The 19494-nt window shown below is 43.4% G+C and overlaps 1 protein-coding gene across 5 annotated transcripts in view; it reads left to right on the top strand.

Annotated features, from left to right (window-relative positions):
* Positions 1-19231, top strand: part of MSRB3 (methionine sulfoxide reductase B3) — a 147286-nt gene extending 128055 nt beyond the window's left edge. For 3 of the 5 annotated variants that reach the window (XM_073327875.1, XM_073327879.1, XM_073327878.1), the window contains 2 exons: positions 6353-6450; positions 16882-19231. In XM_073327875.1, the coding sequence (XP_073183976.1) occupies positions 6353-6450; positions 16882-17046 (263 nt within the window). In that variant the 3' untranslated portion in view covers positions 17047-19231. Of the gene's footprint in view, positions 1-6352; positions 6451-12659; positions 14367-16881 lie in introns of those variants that run through there. The other 2 variants (XM_073327877.1, XM_073327876.1) reach the window with 2 other exon arrangements.
* The last annotated feature ends 263 nt before the right edge of the window (positions 19232-19494 follow it).

Genomic DNA, 19494 nt, shown 5'->3' with positions numbered 1-19494 from the left:
CAGTTGGATGTCTAAGTGCTACAAAATGTGCCCCAACTCACAAAATTGGAAGCAGGATTGAGACTTTCCTTGAAAGATAAATAACAAAATCCAGGGGGTAGACTGTTTTGAAAATATTTATCATGTGTTACATTTATGCTGTAATTTGATGGTTTAAGTAGGAAATATGTTGTGTACTGTATAGGACTATGCCCAGACGTCAGGATCACCTTATGAAAATATGCCCTGGGAGTGCATATGTTAAGGATTTTCTAGAATTTTCATCTTCATGGAGAATAAGCTTCCTTCTGTCTTTTAACCTTAATGTGATAGAGATCATATGCCATCCGCTGCAACAAGTTTTGATTTCTCTGTTACACACACACACGAGACTGAGTAGATTTTGTGGGTTGCACTAACAACATCAGACATACTGTATGAGCAGAAACATTTCTGTTCCTTCCTGCTCTTAACCTGGCTGCCCAGGGCAGTCATCAGGTGTTCTCTGTTCTGAAGAAAGCATTCCCTGATGAAGGAGTATGAGCCTCCATCTTCTCTTCAGCAAATTAAGGGTCCTCAGTAAAAACAAATGATCCCAATTTTAGGGCAAAAGCCATGCAGCTTTACAAAATATTTGGGAGAAATCCCAGGTGGAGGAGGTGGAGAGAAGTGTAGCAAATGACTGATTAAATATGTGAAACCTACTGGTTTAAGAGTCTTTTTGTTATTCAGGGCCAAGTGCAAATGACCTGTCTCTAATGTATGGTTTATACACCTTTTTAGTGAGGTAATGGATAGAATAACGTTTCATTGTTTTGTATGTTTGCACTTTTGGCTCAGAATGGATGTTCACTATATCTAAACAATTAAATCTGGCATGTAATATATCAGAAACCCACAGAACCAAGGATAAATGGGCCTGATTCTCATTTACACAAAGGCCCCAGGGCCTTAAAGTGAGTGCATATATATAATATATTCCTGTTTTAAAGCCCCTTTCCACTGTCAGAGTGGTGTAAAATGACCTTAGTAAAGATAAGAATTAGACCCATTTTAAATGTCTATAATACAATACAAATGACTACCAAACAAGGCTGTGTGTAACATTTGCATCAGTCCCTCTCAAACTGCATCTTGAGTTCAGGGATCAATGTATTCACAAAAATTTGCAAACTTTGGTTGAAGTTGTTCACTTAGCTGGGAAATCCAAAACTCCCTGTTCCCAGCTTGTCTCCTGCAATTACCCTTCTTCCCTTCCCCCCAGCTGCTGTCCTGTTCTACCCACCAAGCTTACTGTTTTTCAAGGGAAAACACTCCTGCTATTGCTACCAGCTAGATCTGCTGAGCTGGAGCTGATAAACGTCCAATTTTAGTGTGCTACTCTTCTAAAGAAATCACGCATGAACATTAATGAGGTGTTTCTTCCCGGGCACAGTCTTTACAATGCAAAGGATTACAGTTCCTCTCAGCCGCAACTCAGTAGAACCAGCAGAGAGCAGAAATGGGAGAGCTTTTTCTCCCCCGTTACTATTTCCCTTTTGGAAGCATCCAGCCCCAAAATGCCCTTTGAAAAACTGAATGAAGCATGAGTCTATAGCTTGCAGCCACCTGAAACCCATGGTACTGCAGCCACTCTGCACCACTTACAGACTTTGGGAGGGAGGAGGAGGTGGCAGGCAGGGCCGTCCTTACCCATATGCAAAGTACACAGCTGCGTAGGGCACCAAATTTCCTGGTGCCTCGTGCAGCTGCGTGCTGCTCCAGCCCCTGGCCCACCTCTTCCCCATGGCCCCTGCCCCTGCTCCCCCCCCCAGCCCCACATTTTCCCACCCCTACCCCAGCCCCACCTCTTCCCGCACCTGAGGACTGAAGCAGGGCCTGGCCAGCACTCACCGGCAGCAGGCAATGCAGCGGTCCAGCCCCAGCCACGCAGCTGGTGAGTGCTGGGGGGTGGTTCTCCCCTGTCCCCCAAGCCAGCCCCACCCCTACTGAGGCCTGGGGCCCCCACCCCCACAGAGGGGCTGTGTAGGGCCCCAGAATAGCTAGGGATGACCCTGGGTGGCAGGGCTTCGGTCCCAGGAAGAGGGAGCAGTGATGGGAGATTATAACATCCAAGGGCTGATTTTCACTACAGGGAGATCCACACTGCTGCAATCGATGCAGCAGGGGTCAATTTAGTGGGTCTAGTGAAGACCCGCTAAATCGATGGCAGAGCGCTCTCCAGTCGACCCAGGTACTCCAGCTCTCGGAGAGGAGTAAGGGAAATCGACCAGAGAGTGTGTCCCGTCAATGCAGCACAGTGAAGACACCAGGGTAAGTCGACCTAAGCTCCATGACCAGCTACTTTATTCACATAGCTGGAGTAGCGTAACTTAGGTCGACTTATCCCGGTAGTGAAGACAAGTCCTAAGGGTATGGCCATGCAGCAAAGGAAGAGTAGGTGTACCCATCCTAGCTTTATTCTAGTGAGTGTGAGTAACAATGGTAATGAAGATCTAGGCTGTTCTCAGTGGTAGCAGATGACAGAACAAGGAGTAAAGGTCTCAAGTTGCAGTGGGGGAGGTTTAGGTTGGATATTAGGAAAAACTTTTTCACTAGGGGGGTGGTGAAACACTGGAATGCGTTACCTAGGGAGGTGGTGGAATCTCCTTCCTTAGAAGTTTTAGTTGGGGATTGGTCCTGTTTTGAGCAGGGGGTTGGACTAGATGACCTCCTGAGGTCCCTTCCAACCCTGATATTCTATGATTCTGTGGCAGCAGAGGCTTCAGCATGGGCTTGAAACCCGAGTACATACCCAGCAACCAGCATCCCAGACAGACATTACTGTGGCAGCTAGCTTGCAATGAAGCCCATGCTGCCACATCTTGACTCCTATTGTTACCTGTGCTAGCTAGATTAAAATTAGCACACGTAGCCTACTTGAGCTACAGTTACACCTTAAATTATAGTGTAGATGTACCCTAAAGCAAGAAGAGATCTTCTGGAGGTTGCTGGGAAAGGAGGAGAAACAAGAAAGCCCCTATTGTTTTGCTAGTTACACAATACAGACAATAAGAAGCCACATGGGTACAACTGGGTGCCAGATAAGTGTGTTTACTAAATATACACAAACATGCCAGGTCTAGCTAGATACATAATCCAGCTCTGACTGGTTTCTGGCTGCTTTTGAAACATAGTACACAATGAGCACTACTAGAAGGCTCACAAGCTATCCAAAGGATACCCTTCTATTCCTGGTTTCAGAGTAGCAGCTGTGTTAGTCTGTATTCGCAAAAAGAAAAGGAGGACTTGTGGCACCTTAGAGACTAACAAATTTATTTGAGCATAAACTTTCGTGAGCTACAGCTCACTTCATCGGATGCATTCAGTGGAATAACAAATTTATTTGAGCATAAATTCCACTGAATTCATCCAGTTGAAGTGAGCTGTAGCTCATGAAAGTTCATCCACTGGAATTCCACTGAATGCATCCAATGAAGTGAGCTGTAGCTCACGAAATTTTATGCTCAAATAAATTTGTTAGTCTCTAAGGTGCCACAAGTACTCCTTTTCTTTTTGCCTTCTATTCCTATATGCTACGTTTCCTGCAAGAGGGAGTGAGAGAGGTGAGGGGGAAGGGTACTGGTATGCCTTGTAAGTTTGCCCAATGAATTCAAACTTTCCATCAAACATGCAGCGGTTAGTTTGGTTCCATCTCCAGGCCAACCAAATGATGGTGCCCTTCATGAACTGTACCCTGCAGGTTTCACACAGTTATACTACCAACCTTCTTAATGTTATTAGTTCATCATAGTAATACTAGAAGAGACCCAAAGAGGCGACGAGGTGGAGGAGATATAATTGAGGTGGAAATGCAACAATTTAGCATTAAGTGGTTGAAAATCTGAGGAACCACTGCTTGGATTTTCGAACTATGTTGTAGTCACTACTTTGCGGGAGCAGATGCCTCACTGGCAGAATCTATAGAACAAGTGACATTCTGAAAAAACAATGTGTACACTGGAAATTAATAAACTAAATTCTAGTCACTCCAGTTGGGTACAAAGGCTGCTTTAAGGGAGTTCAACTCTGTTTGTACAGGTTTTCAGCTGACTTCACTTTTTAAAAGTGCATGGCATGCATCCAAAACAAATAATTTTTTGTGCTAGATGGGAAGACCAAAAGGAAAAGTCTGGAGAGAGGAGGATGGATGATCTTCCTTTAATGTCAAAACTGACATAAACATATCCCCCCAACCCCTTTGCACAAGATAATTTTCTCAGCAAGACACAGATTGCTTCAATCTCTGCAGAGCAGCCTTTGAAGCTTTCTCCTTATTGTTGTGCGTAGGGGGAGGGAGGGTTACCTTTGAGGATTTCTACAACAGTGAAGAGTTCCTCCTTCAAATACTTTCACATTATGAGGAAAATGCTCTCTTCTTTGGGGCTTCTCTTCCTTAAGACTTAGGGCTGGCCAGAAAACAAGAATTCTGCTTCGCAAAACATTTTGGTTTTGATAGAAAAGATTCTGTTGAAAATTATTCAGCCAGGTCTGCTTAAGACCTCACTCATCATTAGGTGGAGTTCCTTCTCAGGAGATAATTTGCATTGTTGGAGAGGATCCACCAACTGGAAGATAACAATTTTTGACGGGTTCCCATTCTGCAGAATTTTGTAATAGGCTGCTTCTTGTTTTGTTTGTGAAGCTATGTGCATTGTTTGGCAGGGACGGTTTACAGTGTGGAATAATTTATAAAGACATTTGTGACTTTGTAATCATTCTTTTTAAAGATTGACATTACTAGAGGGATTCCAGGTGGGTTTCTCTCTCGCAGGATGTTTGCCTTGTTCAGAGTATTTGATCTTCAGCTTTGTCCATTTTTTCATTGGTCACACTTGGATAACACTTTTAGCCCCTGATCCCCCAATGAGCTTTGTGTGGGTAGACCCCATGGACTTCATTGCAGGTCCTGGTGGGCTCCTACTTGGAACTCTAATTAAGATGTTACTGTATTTATCCAAGTTTTTCCAAAAGGGTGAGAAATGAACCATCTCGGGGAGGGGCTGTTTCGCTCTTACATGGTTTCTTCCTCAAAAGTTTTCATCTACACCTTACACAGTAAAATATGACTAAAGATGTGCAGTATTGTTCCGCATTGACATGCTTTCCCTGCACATATTGAGACCATTTGATAGCTTCCACACCTCCCTTTACTAAAAATCTTGTGGGAAATTCTGTACATCCTGTATTCAGCTGTGCAAAGTGATTTGTAGCTGCAGCTACATTCTTTAATGACTTACTGCAAGGCATTTTATAAAACCATTAATAACAAATGTTTAACAGATATTAGGAGAAAGAACTTTGGTATGTGCGAGCATATATACACACAGAGAGACTGGTGTGTGTATGTGTATAATGTATGGGTGAGTGACCTTAGGGGATTGCATGAGAGGGGCAGGTATCTGGTGGTGATCAGGTGTGTATGGGTTTTTAGGTGACCTTTCAAGTCTCTCAGGCAGATTCTTATGTGGAAGCCCAGCTATAAGCAACACAGCCCTTCGATTGCTATTTAGGTGAACTAATCAGGCTGTGTGAGGGGAATCTGCTGGGACACTGTAGTTGCAGGGGCTTGGGTTCCCCAGTCCCTGTGTTGGTGAGTAGGGGGAGACTAGGGAGCGAATAGTTAAAGAATGAAGGGTCATTCTTCAGATGATGATGTGCAGCCATGACTTATAAATAGGGGTCACAATATAGTGCTCTTAATTGTACCTGAGGCTGCTACAGAAGGCTCAGATAGCAGCTGTGCTGAAGAGCACGTGTTTCCATCTGTGCATGGCAAAGTGAAGTGAGGCCTTTTGTTTTGGATGTAGGGGCTGCACCTGAGACCATGCAGAAGCTGAGCTATTCCAGAATTCAGGAGCCCTTTAGTAAGTGGGGCTTTCCACTGGAAGCACATAACATGCGCATCCCATGAGCTAGTGTGGTTGCCTCTGGGCAGCTGAGTGGAACTCAAAGTATTTTTTTTATTGATCTTTAAAGGCTTGCATGGTTTGAATCTGTGTCCGGGTTACCAGAGCACCCATCTCTTTACCTGGGCTAGACTGCCGCAGTTGCTGTCTGTGGAGGTGCATGCCAGGGAGCTCTGCAGGTGCAGAAGAAGGGCAGTGCTGGCAGCTTGTTCTCTGAGAGGGTCTAAATGTGAATAATGTATTACAATTGTACATGAGTAATAATGTATTATAATTGTACATGCAAGGTAACGGGTGTTTCTGAAAATGGTACTTAGGCTCCTAAGTCACGTAGGTGCTTTTGACAGTGGTCCCCTCAATTGTTGGTAACGCAATCTGACACAAAGATACTGAAGCTCTTGATTTCTCTTGTTCCTCGTTTCCAGGTTGGCCTTCATTCTATGATGTGATCAGTCCTGATGCAATTACGTTCACCGATGACTTCTCTTATGGGATGCACAGGATTGAAACAGGCTGCAGTCAGGTCAGTATATAGCACTGAGACCATTCTGATAGTAAAGGCTGCAAATATTGTTACAGCACCCTACCCTTTCCCTGTGATTTACAAAGCTTTTAGTTCATTAAATACTAATAATCTTAAAATTGCGTGGTGGATTGCAAGTATGACAGACAAATGGTCCAAGCAAAGTACAAAGTGCTAATAAGAGTATGCTTAAACACTGTTTAACAGAGCATACATCATTGGCTTGAATCAGTGGTGCCAAGTATACAGAAATTGTCTTGTTGAAAGGAATCCCGTCAATGCTCATCCCTGAGCTCCGCTTCTCTACCTCCATGTACAAATGGTTTTGATAGAGGTTGGAAGCGTTGTAGCAACTATTTGTGTGCTGATACCATCACTGTGCATTACTGAAGAGCAGCACTAACTGAAATCCAAGACCCATTCCCAGGTCAATCTTAATGGCCACATCAGGTAATCCCATCTGCCATAATAATGAACTCAATAATAATGCCAGATGCTCCGAACTTTCCATTATCTGTCTTGTTCTTCTTGCTTTCATCCATTATGATGCCCAGCTTTCTGTGAAGTGAATGGCATAATCATTATATAGAAGGGAGGGGAACTGCTGACTTGACATGTTACAAAAACACCCAGCAACTCTCAACCATCCAGTTCTAAATCCTCAACCTCCTTCTGGTGAGGGTGCAACAGCTTCATTCATGCTATATAAATCTGCCTTTGTGTTTCCAGACAGGACCAAGGCTGGGATAACCGATTTCAGCATTGCTGAAATATATCCTGATTATTCTGTGCTCATACAGGAATGCTTAGAGCATGTTAAGAAAGAGGCTCTCTGAAATGATGATGTAGTCTTCTGGGGCCATTTCTGCTCCCATTAAAGTCAATGGCAAAATTTCAGTGAACTTCAGTGTGTGCAGGATGAGGCCCAAATTGCCAGTGCCTGAATCAGTCTGAAGGGAAATACCTACTGATATAAATGGAGAGAGGCTGGGAACAGGTATTAATACCTGGTGGCATGGGCCCCCTGGTGAGGGCCTTACGTGCTAATTGCACTTCCTCCTCTCTCCACTGTGGAATATCAGAGCTAATTTTGATTCCATTAGGAGTCTAGTTACAGGCTGCTGAGCTGAATTCACTTTGGGCCAATGGTACACCAGCACTGTGGCTCCCCTACTACAAGCTGAAATCACAAAAGAGCTGAAATCACTGAGTGTTGTGTTAGGTAGCGGGGGAGCCTGAAGCTATATGGTAGAGCCGTTGGCAGCACGGTGAGCGGAGCGGCTGGTGGAGCAGAGCAGTTTGTGGGATGCAGAGCAGCTGGCAGAGCGGAGCCCCATGGAGAGGTGGGGCCATCAGTGCTGGTTTTTTTTATAGGGGGGGAGGGATAGCTCAGTGGTTTGAGCATTGGCCTGCTAAACCCAGGGTTGTGAGTTCAATCCTTGAGGGGGCCATTTAGGGATCTAGGGCAAAAATTGGGGATTGGTCCTGCTTTGAGCAGGGGGTTGGACTAGATGACCTCCTGAGGTCCCTTCCAACCCTGATAGTCTATGATTCTATGAAATTGTATTATTCTTATCTAGGTAACATGCTGCAAGAAAGCCATTTAACACATTTTTGGTAGCTATGCTGTACAGGTTTAGGAATCTCAGAACCTCTACTATGATCTCTGATTGCTAAAGAATTTTAACAACTTGCTGGAAAATTTACTGCATAAAAAGATATTGCTCAATATTAGAGGAACTTAGGCTGTGTCTTTTTTATTTCATAATAGACTGAGGAACCTTATGAGCTTCTAATCATCACTTTACTGAATTGCTTTGTGGAACTAAATGATAACTATAAATAGGCTTGGAAGGATTTTATTTGTATCAGTAAATGTTGGTAAAAGTTAATTTCCTTATGTACACACAAAGCAATGAAAATATATTTCCATCAATAATTGAAATGCACAGATAGCCAAAATGGAAAAAATAAAAGTGTGCATGAGAACTTAAGAGTTTGATTTAAGGATATTTAGTTTGCATATTTTGAAATGTGATGTTGACAATTTGTATTTTAAAGCCCATGTCTGGGGTACTGGATTGTGCCAATGATGCCAGGATTCAAAATCTTTGCTTCCTGCCCTTGCTCGTTTTCACTCAGCAATGAGCACCAATGCTGTCTGTACTGCCTGGGGGAAGCCTGTGCCGCATCCAGGTGAAGTATCTGCCTCTAACTTCCCTGCCCATACATGGGACGGCCAAGCCCTCCATTGTAAGAAGCAGCTCATGGAGGTTGCCAGGGGGCCTCAGTCGGATCCTGGCAGGGACCCCCCCATATATCGGCCTGAACAATCCAAGAGTGCGCCTCCTACCTTGGAGCCTCAGTCCAGCTCTGCCAGTACCAGTGCTATGGAACCCATGCTGGGGCCTAGCCATGAGTCTCAGAAGCATGCACATAAGTATGGCAGTAAGTCTTCCTCTAGATCCAAGAAAGACACCACACCATCCACGAGTTCCAGCCACAGAGGAACGCTGCCTCAAAAGCCCACAAGAGTGACAAGAAGTTGCATCACTCATCAAATCTGCTGGTCCTGGTTCCAGCGCAACACGCCCCGCTGGCATCTCATGATTCGTGGGTCCTGAGACAACTCCCCTTACCAGCCCCGGGTCCATCCATAGACTGCAGGCCACTGCCTCTGGGGAGACTCAGAAATGTTCCTTGGCCTCATGAACTGTTCCAAGTTTGCTCCGGAATGCCCTTCCTTCTGTCCTCGCCGTGTGAGACAATCATAACAGATGCATCGCTCAACGGCTGAGGTGCCCACAGGGGAGATCATGTGACACAAGGCACTTGGACCTCTCAGGAAGTCAGGATACCTATCACCATCCTGGAACTTCAGGTGGTACGCAAGGCATGCCATGAGTTTTTACCAGCTATCCATTCTCTTTGTGTTCTTGTCATGTTGGACAACACCACTACAGTTGACTACATAAACAAGCAAGGAGGCACAAAGTCCCCAACGCTGTGTGCACAAGCAGTATGCCTCTGGAAATGTTGCATTGCACATTGTATCCATTTGTTGGTAGCCTGCCTGTCAGGAACCTGGAATGTGATTGCCGATGCTCTCAGCAGGAACTTTGCCGCTGACCATAAATGGGAGTTGAATGACACAGTAATTGTGGACATTTTTGGTCACTGGGGAACTCTGATCAGGGACCTCTTCACATCTCATGCCAACACCCAGTGCATTCAGTACTGCTCAAGGGGAGGACTTGGTGCCCATTCACAGGGCAATGCTCTGGTCATCAACTGGTTGGACTGGATCAGCTACTCCTTCCCTCCCCTATTACTCTTGCTGTGCATCCTTCACAGACTCCAGTGGGAGATGGTTATTGTCATCCTGATTGCTCCGTTCTGGCAATCACTAGTTCTGGTTTCCTCTTTTTCTCTGCATGTCGAAGCATCCTCCACTCCTGCTCCTGATGTTTCTGGAACTGCTCACACAACACAATGACAGACTCCGGCACCCCTGTCCGCAGATGCTGACAGCTTGCTTTTTGGATGGATGCCTGCACTAGCATGGGAGTGTGCGTTGGCAGTAGAGAATGTCCTTTCCAGTAGCAGTAAGGACTCCACAAGATGATCCTACCAAGCCAAATGAATGCGTTTTGCTTCCTGGGCCCAAGAACAAGGTCTTGCCCCCAAAGCTGTGGACATCCCAATGCTCTTAGACTATTTCCTCTATCTGAAGGCCTCAGGACTTGCTCTCAACTCCATCAGGGTGCATGCAGTGGCTTTTAATGCTTTCCACCTTCCCGTTGAGAAGCATTCCATTTTTACCCCTCCTTTGACTGCCCAATTCTGGAAGAGCCTGGTAAATAAATACCTGCCCATTCTGCCTATCACTCTGCAATGGGACCTCAGTCTAGTGCTTACATCATTAATGAACACTCCCTTCAAACCTCTTGCCTTCTGCTCCCTTTCTCTTCTTTCCATGAAGGTCGCTTTCCTGGTTACTATTACCGCTGCAAGGAGGATTGGCAAACTGAGGGCCATGATCGCAAACCTCCCTCTCACCGTGTTCCATAAGGACAAAGTTTCACTGCACCTGCATCCCAAATTTCTACCAGAAGTGGTTTCTTGCTTTCACCTTTACCCACCCTACATTTGCCCACTTTCTTTCCCACACCTCAACTGAGGAATGCCAGCTTCACTCCCTCGATGTACGTAGGGCCCTTGCCTTTTATCTACAAAGAATGAAGCCATTCTGGAAGTCTCCCAGATAATTCTCTCTGCTATGACAAAAAATAAAAGGGCAGGCCATTTCCACCCAGAGAATCTCGAAGTGGGTCTGAGGGTGCATTATGCTCTGCTATCAGTTATCGAGATGATCCCCACCAGTTGGGATATGGGCCCATTCCATGAGAGTGCAAGCATCAAATTCCACCACACTCCAAAATGTGCCAACTTGTGGACGTATGTAAGGTAGCCACATGGAGTTTGGTACATGCCTTTTCTTCTCATTATGCTCTAGTGTATAATTCTGCAATGGACACCTTGTTTGTCACAGCGATTCTCCGCTCCACAGTTCCATCATCTTCCTTGCACCCTTCTCCTAGCTAGGTACAGCTTGTTACTCACCTTCAGTTGAATACAGTAGGGACTATCACTCAAACAAGAAGGGGAGGTTACTTACCTGTAACTGGAGGTTCTTCGAGATGTGTGGTCCCTGACTGTATTCCAATCCCACCCTCCTTCCCTTCTGTTGCGGATCTGGTAGATTCGTGGTAGAGAAGTCTGCCCCATCCTTCATTGCCTCGAGAAAAACCATGAGGCAGTGCAAGGGCGTATGCACGGACAGCCGGACATTTCTGCTTTGAAAAGTTCCAGTGCCGGGCACAGGCTGCTTGCTCATAACCCTCAGTGGAATACAGATAGGGACCACACATCTTGAAGAACCTCCAGTTACATGTAAGTAACCTCCCCTTCCATGCATGCTGGGCAATGTGTGGAGGGAACAAGGACTAATTCTTCCCTGGCTGAGTTTAGGGCAGTACTGCTCACTGAGGTACAGAAGTATTGAGAATACTTTGTGTCACAGTCTGTGCTTAGGACCCTGTCCAGCTGGTAACTGGTGCTATTTAACAATGATTTAACAGTTCCACAATATAATTGCAGATACCTCACACTTTTTCAGTTGAATATTAACATGTGCTTTGGAAGAAACTATTTTAACAAGGCTTGTCTACACGACAGAGCAAAGCATGCTAGAGGGGTGCGATTTGAAAAGCACAATAACATGCTCTCCAACTGCCCTGTGTAGACCCTGCTCTAAAGGTCTGAAACAGGACTACGTCAGTGCGAACCAGGTACCTGAAAGAGAGTGCCGCAACTGGGTCTAAAGGGGCAGCTAGTGCATAACAGGTTACAGCACTGTACAAATCACAACCCTCTAGGGAGCTTTGCTGGCGCCATGTAGACAAGTCCGTACTCATACACATTCATGGGTTCTAAATTAACTGAAACCACTCAGGAAAAAGACCTGGACTTTACTGTGGACAGCTCAGTGAAAAGATTTGATCAATAGATTTTGGTGGTTAGAAAAGCAACCAAGATGTTAGAGAGTATTAAGGTATAAAGAATAATACTTCAAATATTATAATGCCATTCTATAAATCACAGGCATGGCCTCACATAGAGCACTGTTCATGTTGGATCATGCTATCTCAAACAGGATGTAGTACAAATAGAAAAAATCCAAGGAAAATCAATTAAATTAAATTAGAGGCATGGAAAAAATTCCAGATGAGGAGATACTAAAAATTATTAGGGTTGTGTTTTACCAGCCCCTAGTATCTGAATATCTTGGTTATCTGAAATCCATATCGGGCCATGTATCTAATGTTCATATCAAAATAGTAACTGTTCTTTTTGAAGCATTCCTTTGAGATCTTCATCTTATCAGAGCTTACTTGTATTTAGTATAGATAAGAAATAAATAAGAGGTGACATAGTGGAGATCTATCAAATAATGAATAGTAAAGAGAGCAATGTCTGCTTCTCTCATAATACAAACACAGGGCTGCAAATTGAAAGCAGGATCAAATAAAATACTTTCACATGATGCATAACTCACCTGTGTCCCTCCTAGAGAGCTAATTGCCCTATTCTGGATCTACAAAAAATCTTGCTTTGTATCATCGTTTCATCTGTTCTGTTTCTCTTAGCAGAAAATGAGAAGGCAAGCCAGCGTCATCTGGGCAGGCAGCTCTCAGTGAGCCACTAGCAAGGTCCCTGTGGGACCAGAATTTGGGTCCTTTATTCAGTGGTTACTGACATTCGTTGAAAATGCAGCCTACTCAGTGCCACCTGGCAGGACGTGAGTACAGCCAAATGAAGCCTGTGGCCAACGTATGGGTTGGAATATGACGATTCCCTTCCAGAGAACCCAAAGTTTTTGGATTCATCTGACTGGAGCCCAAAGCAGCATGTGGTTAGGGTGGAGGAGTCTGAGAATGTCGTTTACCTGGCTTCGGAGAAACTAGGACTGGCAGATTTCACAGAATGGCATTAGCAATGCACACACCAATTTAAAACACACCAAAACCTAAATTTACTAAACAGTGTAGGAAAATATGAGGCTAAACCCCACAGCAAAGTTCAACAGCAGCTTCCCATCAGTGACTTCCCACCAGTAGAACCCGCGTACTTGGCCCAGCAGATGCAGCAGATCACACAGGATGATAGCCTGGGGGTGGGGAACAACTTGCACAAGGCACAACTAAACCCTCCCATATAGTGTACCTATAACACAGCCATTTCCTCTCCTCCCGTGGATGCTAAGAATGTGAATCATGTACCCAGCAGCAGAAAAGACCACAATTTTACTGCAGTGCAGTTCTTGGTAAACAATCCCTCCAAACACACACACACACACATGCTCCAAACTGTATTAATCTCTTGCAGATGAAAAAAGTAAGTTGCTTTTTCTGTAAATGTCCCTCCATCTGTTTGCTTCTGTGTAAATGCCAATATTTAAAATGTTCTTCAATTTAGAGATCAAACGCTGGGGGTGTTACCTTACTATAAAACAAAAGCATCCCTGGGATTATCTGAGAAACAATGTTTACAGTTCTGTTAGAAACACATCATCCTGAAAATACATATAGGGTCATACTTGTGACAGGTAAATGTTAATTGCAGGCACATTTAGGGAATAATATTAAATTAGTTGCACATTCTGTGTCCTTCCTTTTCCTTTCCTGTGCAGGGGGTCCTTCCCCCTAGGGTCTCTCTAGCTATTATGTTGTGCCTGTAAAAACCAATAAAATTCTTTAATCACAAAAAGATTGGTTGCAAGTTGATATGCTTTGAATAAATTATTAACAGCCGATTGCACAGTGCTTTTTTCAGCTCATGGCAACCAACGAGAACCAGGAGCCCAGAGAGACCCAACCATGCTGTCAGTTGGCTGTGGTCAGCTCTGCTCCCAATTTGCCAAAGGCCAGAGTTACACTTGGCATTCCATCATCTTGCCACGTTCTGCCCAATATATAAACCAGCATAGGATGATTTTCATGGGGAGGCTTTACCAACTTTAACAGTCACCGAAGAAAAATAGTCAGCACCCGTGATGGTTGAAATGTTGTATGTAGTGTAGGGACAGTTGGTCTTTCATGCTTTCAAATAACAGCCAAAACAATTCCTTTCTGCTGCAAACAATTGAATTTGGGTTATTTTCATTGCACACGAGTACTAGCACATGTTTACATGGAATCTATATGTAAATTTTAGTGAGAGACAATGTCACAAAATATAACAGATTTCTCAGTAATCCAATCCTGGTATGACTGCTACCACAGAAAAATATAATGAAACCACCTCTAACCGTGTTGAGGCTTTAGTATTCTTTGCCAAGTTCTGTTGTGATAGGTTGACTTGGTAGTCCGTAAATTTGTATGTCAATGTTTCCTGAAATCTGCTCCTCTGTGTAATTTCTCTTTCTCTGTTCCTTTACATTGGAGAATGAGTGATCTATAAATAATCTTTTGGTAAATGTTAATTTGGAAAAGACTTTGCTATTGAGCCATGAGGTTTGAAAACTTTCTCAGTCAAGAAGATTAATTGCCATATTTTTGATTTGTACAAATACGTCGGAAAACAAAATTATTATGATTGATTTGTATTATGTTGATGTCCAAAGGCCCCAATTGGAATAAGATCCTCATTATGCTAGACCACATGCTGTAAAAAACAATAAGATGAGGACAATTCCTGCTTCAAAAAACTTACAAACTCCAAGGATAAAAGGGATCAGGGCTAGAAAAGAGGGATACAAGCAAGTGATCAGTCATGAATAACATCAGACTCATTAGTTGTATTATTTTAAAGCATCATCTTTATTTATATTATGCTTTTATTTTTTTCATTTAACCCTCATTACCTCCTTTGTTTTTCCCCCTCCTGAAAAAAATAACTGTAGGTAGTTATACTGTCCCCAGCCTTACCAGTGCTGTTAACCACTTCCTTAACCAGCTCCCTAAAAGTCCTTCCTGTGCCTTCCCAACGCTCATTTGCATAACAGCAGCTGCTGAAAGCACTTCCTGATGATGCCACAGGGTGGAAGCAGTCTCACTGGCTAATGGTGTGTTTCCACTGAGCTACCACTGCCATTTCCGCTGCCTTGCCAGGGCAGAAGGGCTTTATCATGGGCTGCCCTCAGGAAGCTGGTGTGGTTTTCAGTGATCACTCAATGCTTAAGGTGCTTGCAAGAGGTCTGCTTTTTTTCTATGGCTGATTCCAACTGGTTGTGCATAACAACAAGAGTTTCACAGAGCCCTTCCAAAACTCTCTGTCTGGGAAGTTTAGCCCTTATGGTGCCATTCCCAATACCACAGCTGGAGCCTGCCACTCACAGGGATCCGCCCACACAGCTCTGGTTGCAGGATTGGAGTCTTAAACTTTAAACTCTTCATGGTAAGGACTGTCTCTTTATCCAGCACTACGTTATGCACATGCCTAGGACCCCTGCTCCTATAGTCTTGTGTCGATCAGAATTAGAGCAGGTGGGGAATTTTTCAGTAAAACATTTTTTGTCAAATATGTTTGTGAATATGTTTGAGATTTTGACTTTTTGTCCCAATTTGAGGTGAAAATTCTTCCCCCTCCCCCTCAAATCTGGAAAATGTTTAAGGGATGGATAGGAAAGCAGTTTCCTGCCCAGCTCTAGTCAGAAATTCAGTTTTCATTTGGGACGGGGAGTTTTTTCTAGTCATCACGATTGTGAAATACCTCTTGGAAGCATGAAGAGAGTATAACCTGCAGCAGTGATCTCTGCCTGCTCCTACAGACGGCCTGAGTGCATGCTTAAGTGCTTCGGTGAATCGAGGACTATAACATGAGGAGGACACTGCAATAAAAGGGACCAAAGAGAGCAAAAAATTATCCCCAGTATGCTGAGCTGTTAGGAACTTAGCCAACATGCATAATTATTCACAGCCAGGAATACTCAATATTGCTGGTATGTGCTTTGGATACTGTGTTAGAAATGAATTAAGTGTAAAGAATAATTCTTTGCCTTAATTTCTGTTATCTGGATGTCCAGCTGGGTGACTGTCTGTCTGTCTGTCAGGCTGCTAGCCCACGAGGGGATATGTTCTGAACTGTGACACCGCTGTAACTCCACGGATTTCAACTCATGTTGGAATCAACCATTCACTTTAATGGGAGATGCATTGGGGCCCTAGCAAAGCAGCATGACTCCCTATTCAAGGTGAATGTTTGTACAGTGCAGGGGTTTGTTTTTTATTCCTCCTGACCTGCTGGAGAAATAAGAAAGAATCGGAGTGGCTAATTACAGCATGCTGTTGGTTTCAAGATGTTTGTTAACCTAATTCTCCCCCATCATGTGCCTCTACAGCAGTCTTAGTTCTTCAGTAATGGCTCAGTGGATCAGTTTCTTCAAAGGTTATGTTCTCTATGTAAAGGAAAGTGAATGTTACCTCTGTTATAGTCAGCAGCATGGCTTTTTCCATGCTATTATACATATCTGACATCCACTCATCCAAAACAATACTTCTCTCTGTGGTGACAGCACATATACTTTCACATTCCTTGCAAGTAACAAATTAAGCATCAATCCGATTTATAAATTATTCCTGGCTTAATTATTTAGCCAAAAAATCTGAACATACCTGAACTATCATTGTTTCTGAATGATTCTGGATATGTACAGTTCCACTATTCTGTGTCCCTCGTATGCATAGTACAGCCCACAGAGACATCGACTAGGGGTTAGGCTAATGAAAGGTACCTAAGAAATTCTTCAATCTAGTTTCCTGTGTAAACATTGTCCCACTATAGACTAACCTTCAGATGTTAGTATTAATAGCATTTGCCGTGCCATGTAGTTGTATAGAAATACAATGATACTCTGTTGTTTTATTTCAGTGTGGTGCTCACCTGGGGCATATCTTTGATGATGGGCCTCGTCCAACTGGCAAAAGATATTGCATAAACTCTGCCTCATTATCTTTCGAGCCTGTAGATAAGAACAATGCTGGAGAAGGCAGCAGTAGCACCAGTCCTGCCCAAACAGACAAAACCGAGCTGTAGGATAAAGGGCGGTCTTCAGAAAACTCACAGCTTATGAAGAACGTTTTTTCTAACTTGCCTGCTATATTATACCATATTTTAAAATGTATAAAGGCATTCTGTACCATCAGGTTTTTTTCTTTGTTGAAATTGAGGCCTTGCTTGCCAATGTATTTTACTATATAATATGATCTAAATATTTGTTGATTGACTCTCCTGGTTTTGTTTTTGGAGATTGCTTTGGGGAAGGCTTAAAACAAGAGACTTTAGCCCCATTAGTTATTAGTTTCTTCTTCATGCTTTAAGAAAAGGAGTACTAGTGGCACCTTAGAGATTTGTTACTATAGATCTGAATATTTTTCCTTTTTTTTTTGTGAAGAAAAGGGGATTGTGGTTATCTTCAGACAACAGAAAACTCCTGAGTGTAATAAAATTATTGAGATCCCAGCACATCTGTGGTGGTTCTGATTTGTGAGGCATGTGGCCTTTGGTCATGTGTATTCAACCATCTCACTGTATCAACCACACCCTGCAAAAACTTGGACTTAGGCAATTCCCTTCCAACTAAAAGTGATGGATGAGATGTAAAGCCCTTCCTTTGGCTAAATTACTGCCAAAATACAAAGGGTGTAGTTGCAGGGACATATATATTGCATTATAATAAATATTTTCCCCTTGTTGGATGTTGGAATGGGGTATTAAATCAAGCTCAAAACTATTGAGCTTCACTTGTTCAAGGTTCACTGAATAGCCTTTGCTTTTTTGTGAGGCCCTGTCTTCTTCCGCTACAACAATTAGAGGTCTGGACTTGAATTAAAATATAAAGGGAATTATTTATTTGGCCAGGAGCCAGTAGAACTTGTAGGGAATTGAAGTGGATGTGGGTTGACATAGATGGGCTGTTTGCCCTACCCAAGGCAAGGAATCACTACAAGGTATCAGCAGGCTCTGCGGAACTGTGGGACTACATAATGAAAAGTAACACCCTTCTGAAATACTCCATTTTTAATTTAAACTGGCCTGGAACCATAAAGCCTCGAAGGGCCAGGTCTTTATAACAGGTAGCTATGGTGAGGGGTGTTAGTGGGGAGGTGGATGTAACAAATGAGCATGAAAAAAGCTGGCAAAAAGCCAGACTATTCACTTGGTGAGTTGCTGATTTCCCCTGGCAAGAAGTTGTCCACAACTGCTCTTAGAGTTTAATTTAGTAGCATATAATTGCGAGTAATGAGGTTTTCTAAGCTTTAGTGAGACAGTATTATCTAATATCACTTTGCCTTGAAATGCTCAGTGACCAACCAGATCAAGTGCTCCCTTTGTGAGTATCCTGTTATGATTGACATCGGGTCCAATCCTATTCCCGCTAGGAGCAAAATTCCCCTTGATTTTAATGGAAGCAGGATTGAGCCTATTATATCAATAAAACTGAACATACCACCTGAAATGTAGAGGGTGGCTGCACTCCGAGCTAGGGGTGGCTCCCAGCACCATGAGCCGTACACGCAGTAGCTCTGTTTTGAGCTACCTTGCTAAAAAGAGAGCGTAGCTGTGGGAGCACAAGTGAAGGGAGGGGTACCCAGCCCAAGTCTGCACTTAGCGCCTCGTCCGGGTGCAAACTCAGGGCTTGCATCGCAGTGGCTACGCTCTATTTTTAGCGTGCTAGCTCAATGCCAATGGGAATCACACCCCCAGCTTGAAGTGTAGACACAGTCGCCCTTTATTTTAAAAACAGCCTCTGTAAAAGCGTATAGAAAGTTGAGAATTGCCCCCATTAGCACTACTACAAAAGTAGGGAGGCAGCATAAAATGCTTTAAAGTAAAATGAATACAAATCAAGGTGCTAAATATTTAGAGCTGGATTGTTCAATCCTAACATTAATGAGCCACTACTGAGGAGTAGTCCCACTGATGGTCCTGTAAACAATTACTCACTGAAGTAGGTAGAGGTTATACAGGCTAGTCCTTAGTGTATAAAGGCAGTCAAGCTTTTCAGGGTCCCATGATTCTTTAACAATTTCTTAGAGAAGGGCTGTTCTTATTCCTTACCTTTGTTTGAAGAGAAGTAAGTTTTCTCCTACCATATTTTCTGACACAAACGTAAAAAATGCAACATTATAAAAATGTGGTGCATGCATGTGGTTTAATTTCAGATTGCTCTTGGATTTGTTATCAAGTTTCAGTGTATTTCTGTCTTATGTTAGAGAAATATATTGTTAAATCTTCAGTGAGCAATAATGTCAGCTGTCCTACAGTAGATTTATTTTGGCAGGATATGGAATGCAATGAACTGAATCAATATGGTGAGGTGTATGTGATCTGTGGGAGTTACACCGTTTAACATAGGAAATTCATTGTTCTCTCTGCACCACCGCACAGTGCAAGGTAAGTGCTGTTACAAAATGCCAGCATTGGCTGGTATTAAAAAGTCCAAATTTAGGTCAGTCAGCCTGTGGTCATGACAAATGGATC

The sequence above is a fragment of the Lepidochelys kempii genome, chromosome 1 (assembly GCF_965140265.1).
Source record: "Lepidochelys kempii isolate rLepKem1 chromosome 1, rLepKem1.hap2, whole genome shotgun sequence".
NCBI classification, from domain to species: domain Eukaryota; kingdom Metazoa; phylum Chordata; order Testudines; family Cheloniidae; genus Lepidochelys; species Lepidochelys kempii.
Note: the sequence above shows the minus strand (reverse complement) of the source record. Positions and strands in the feature narration are given on the sequence as shown.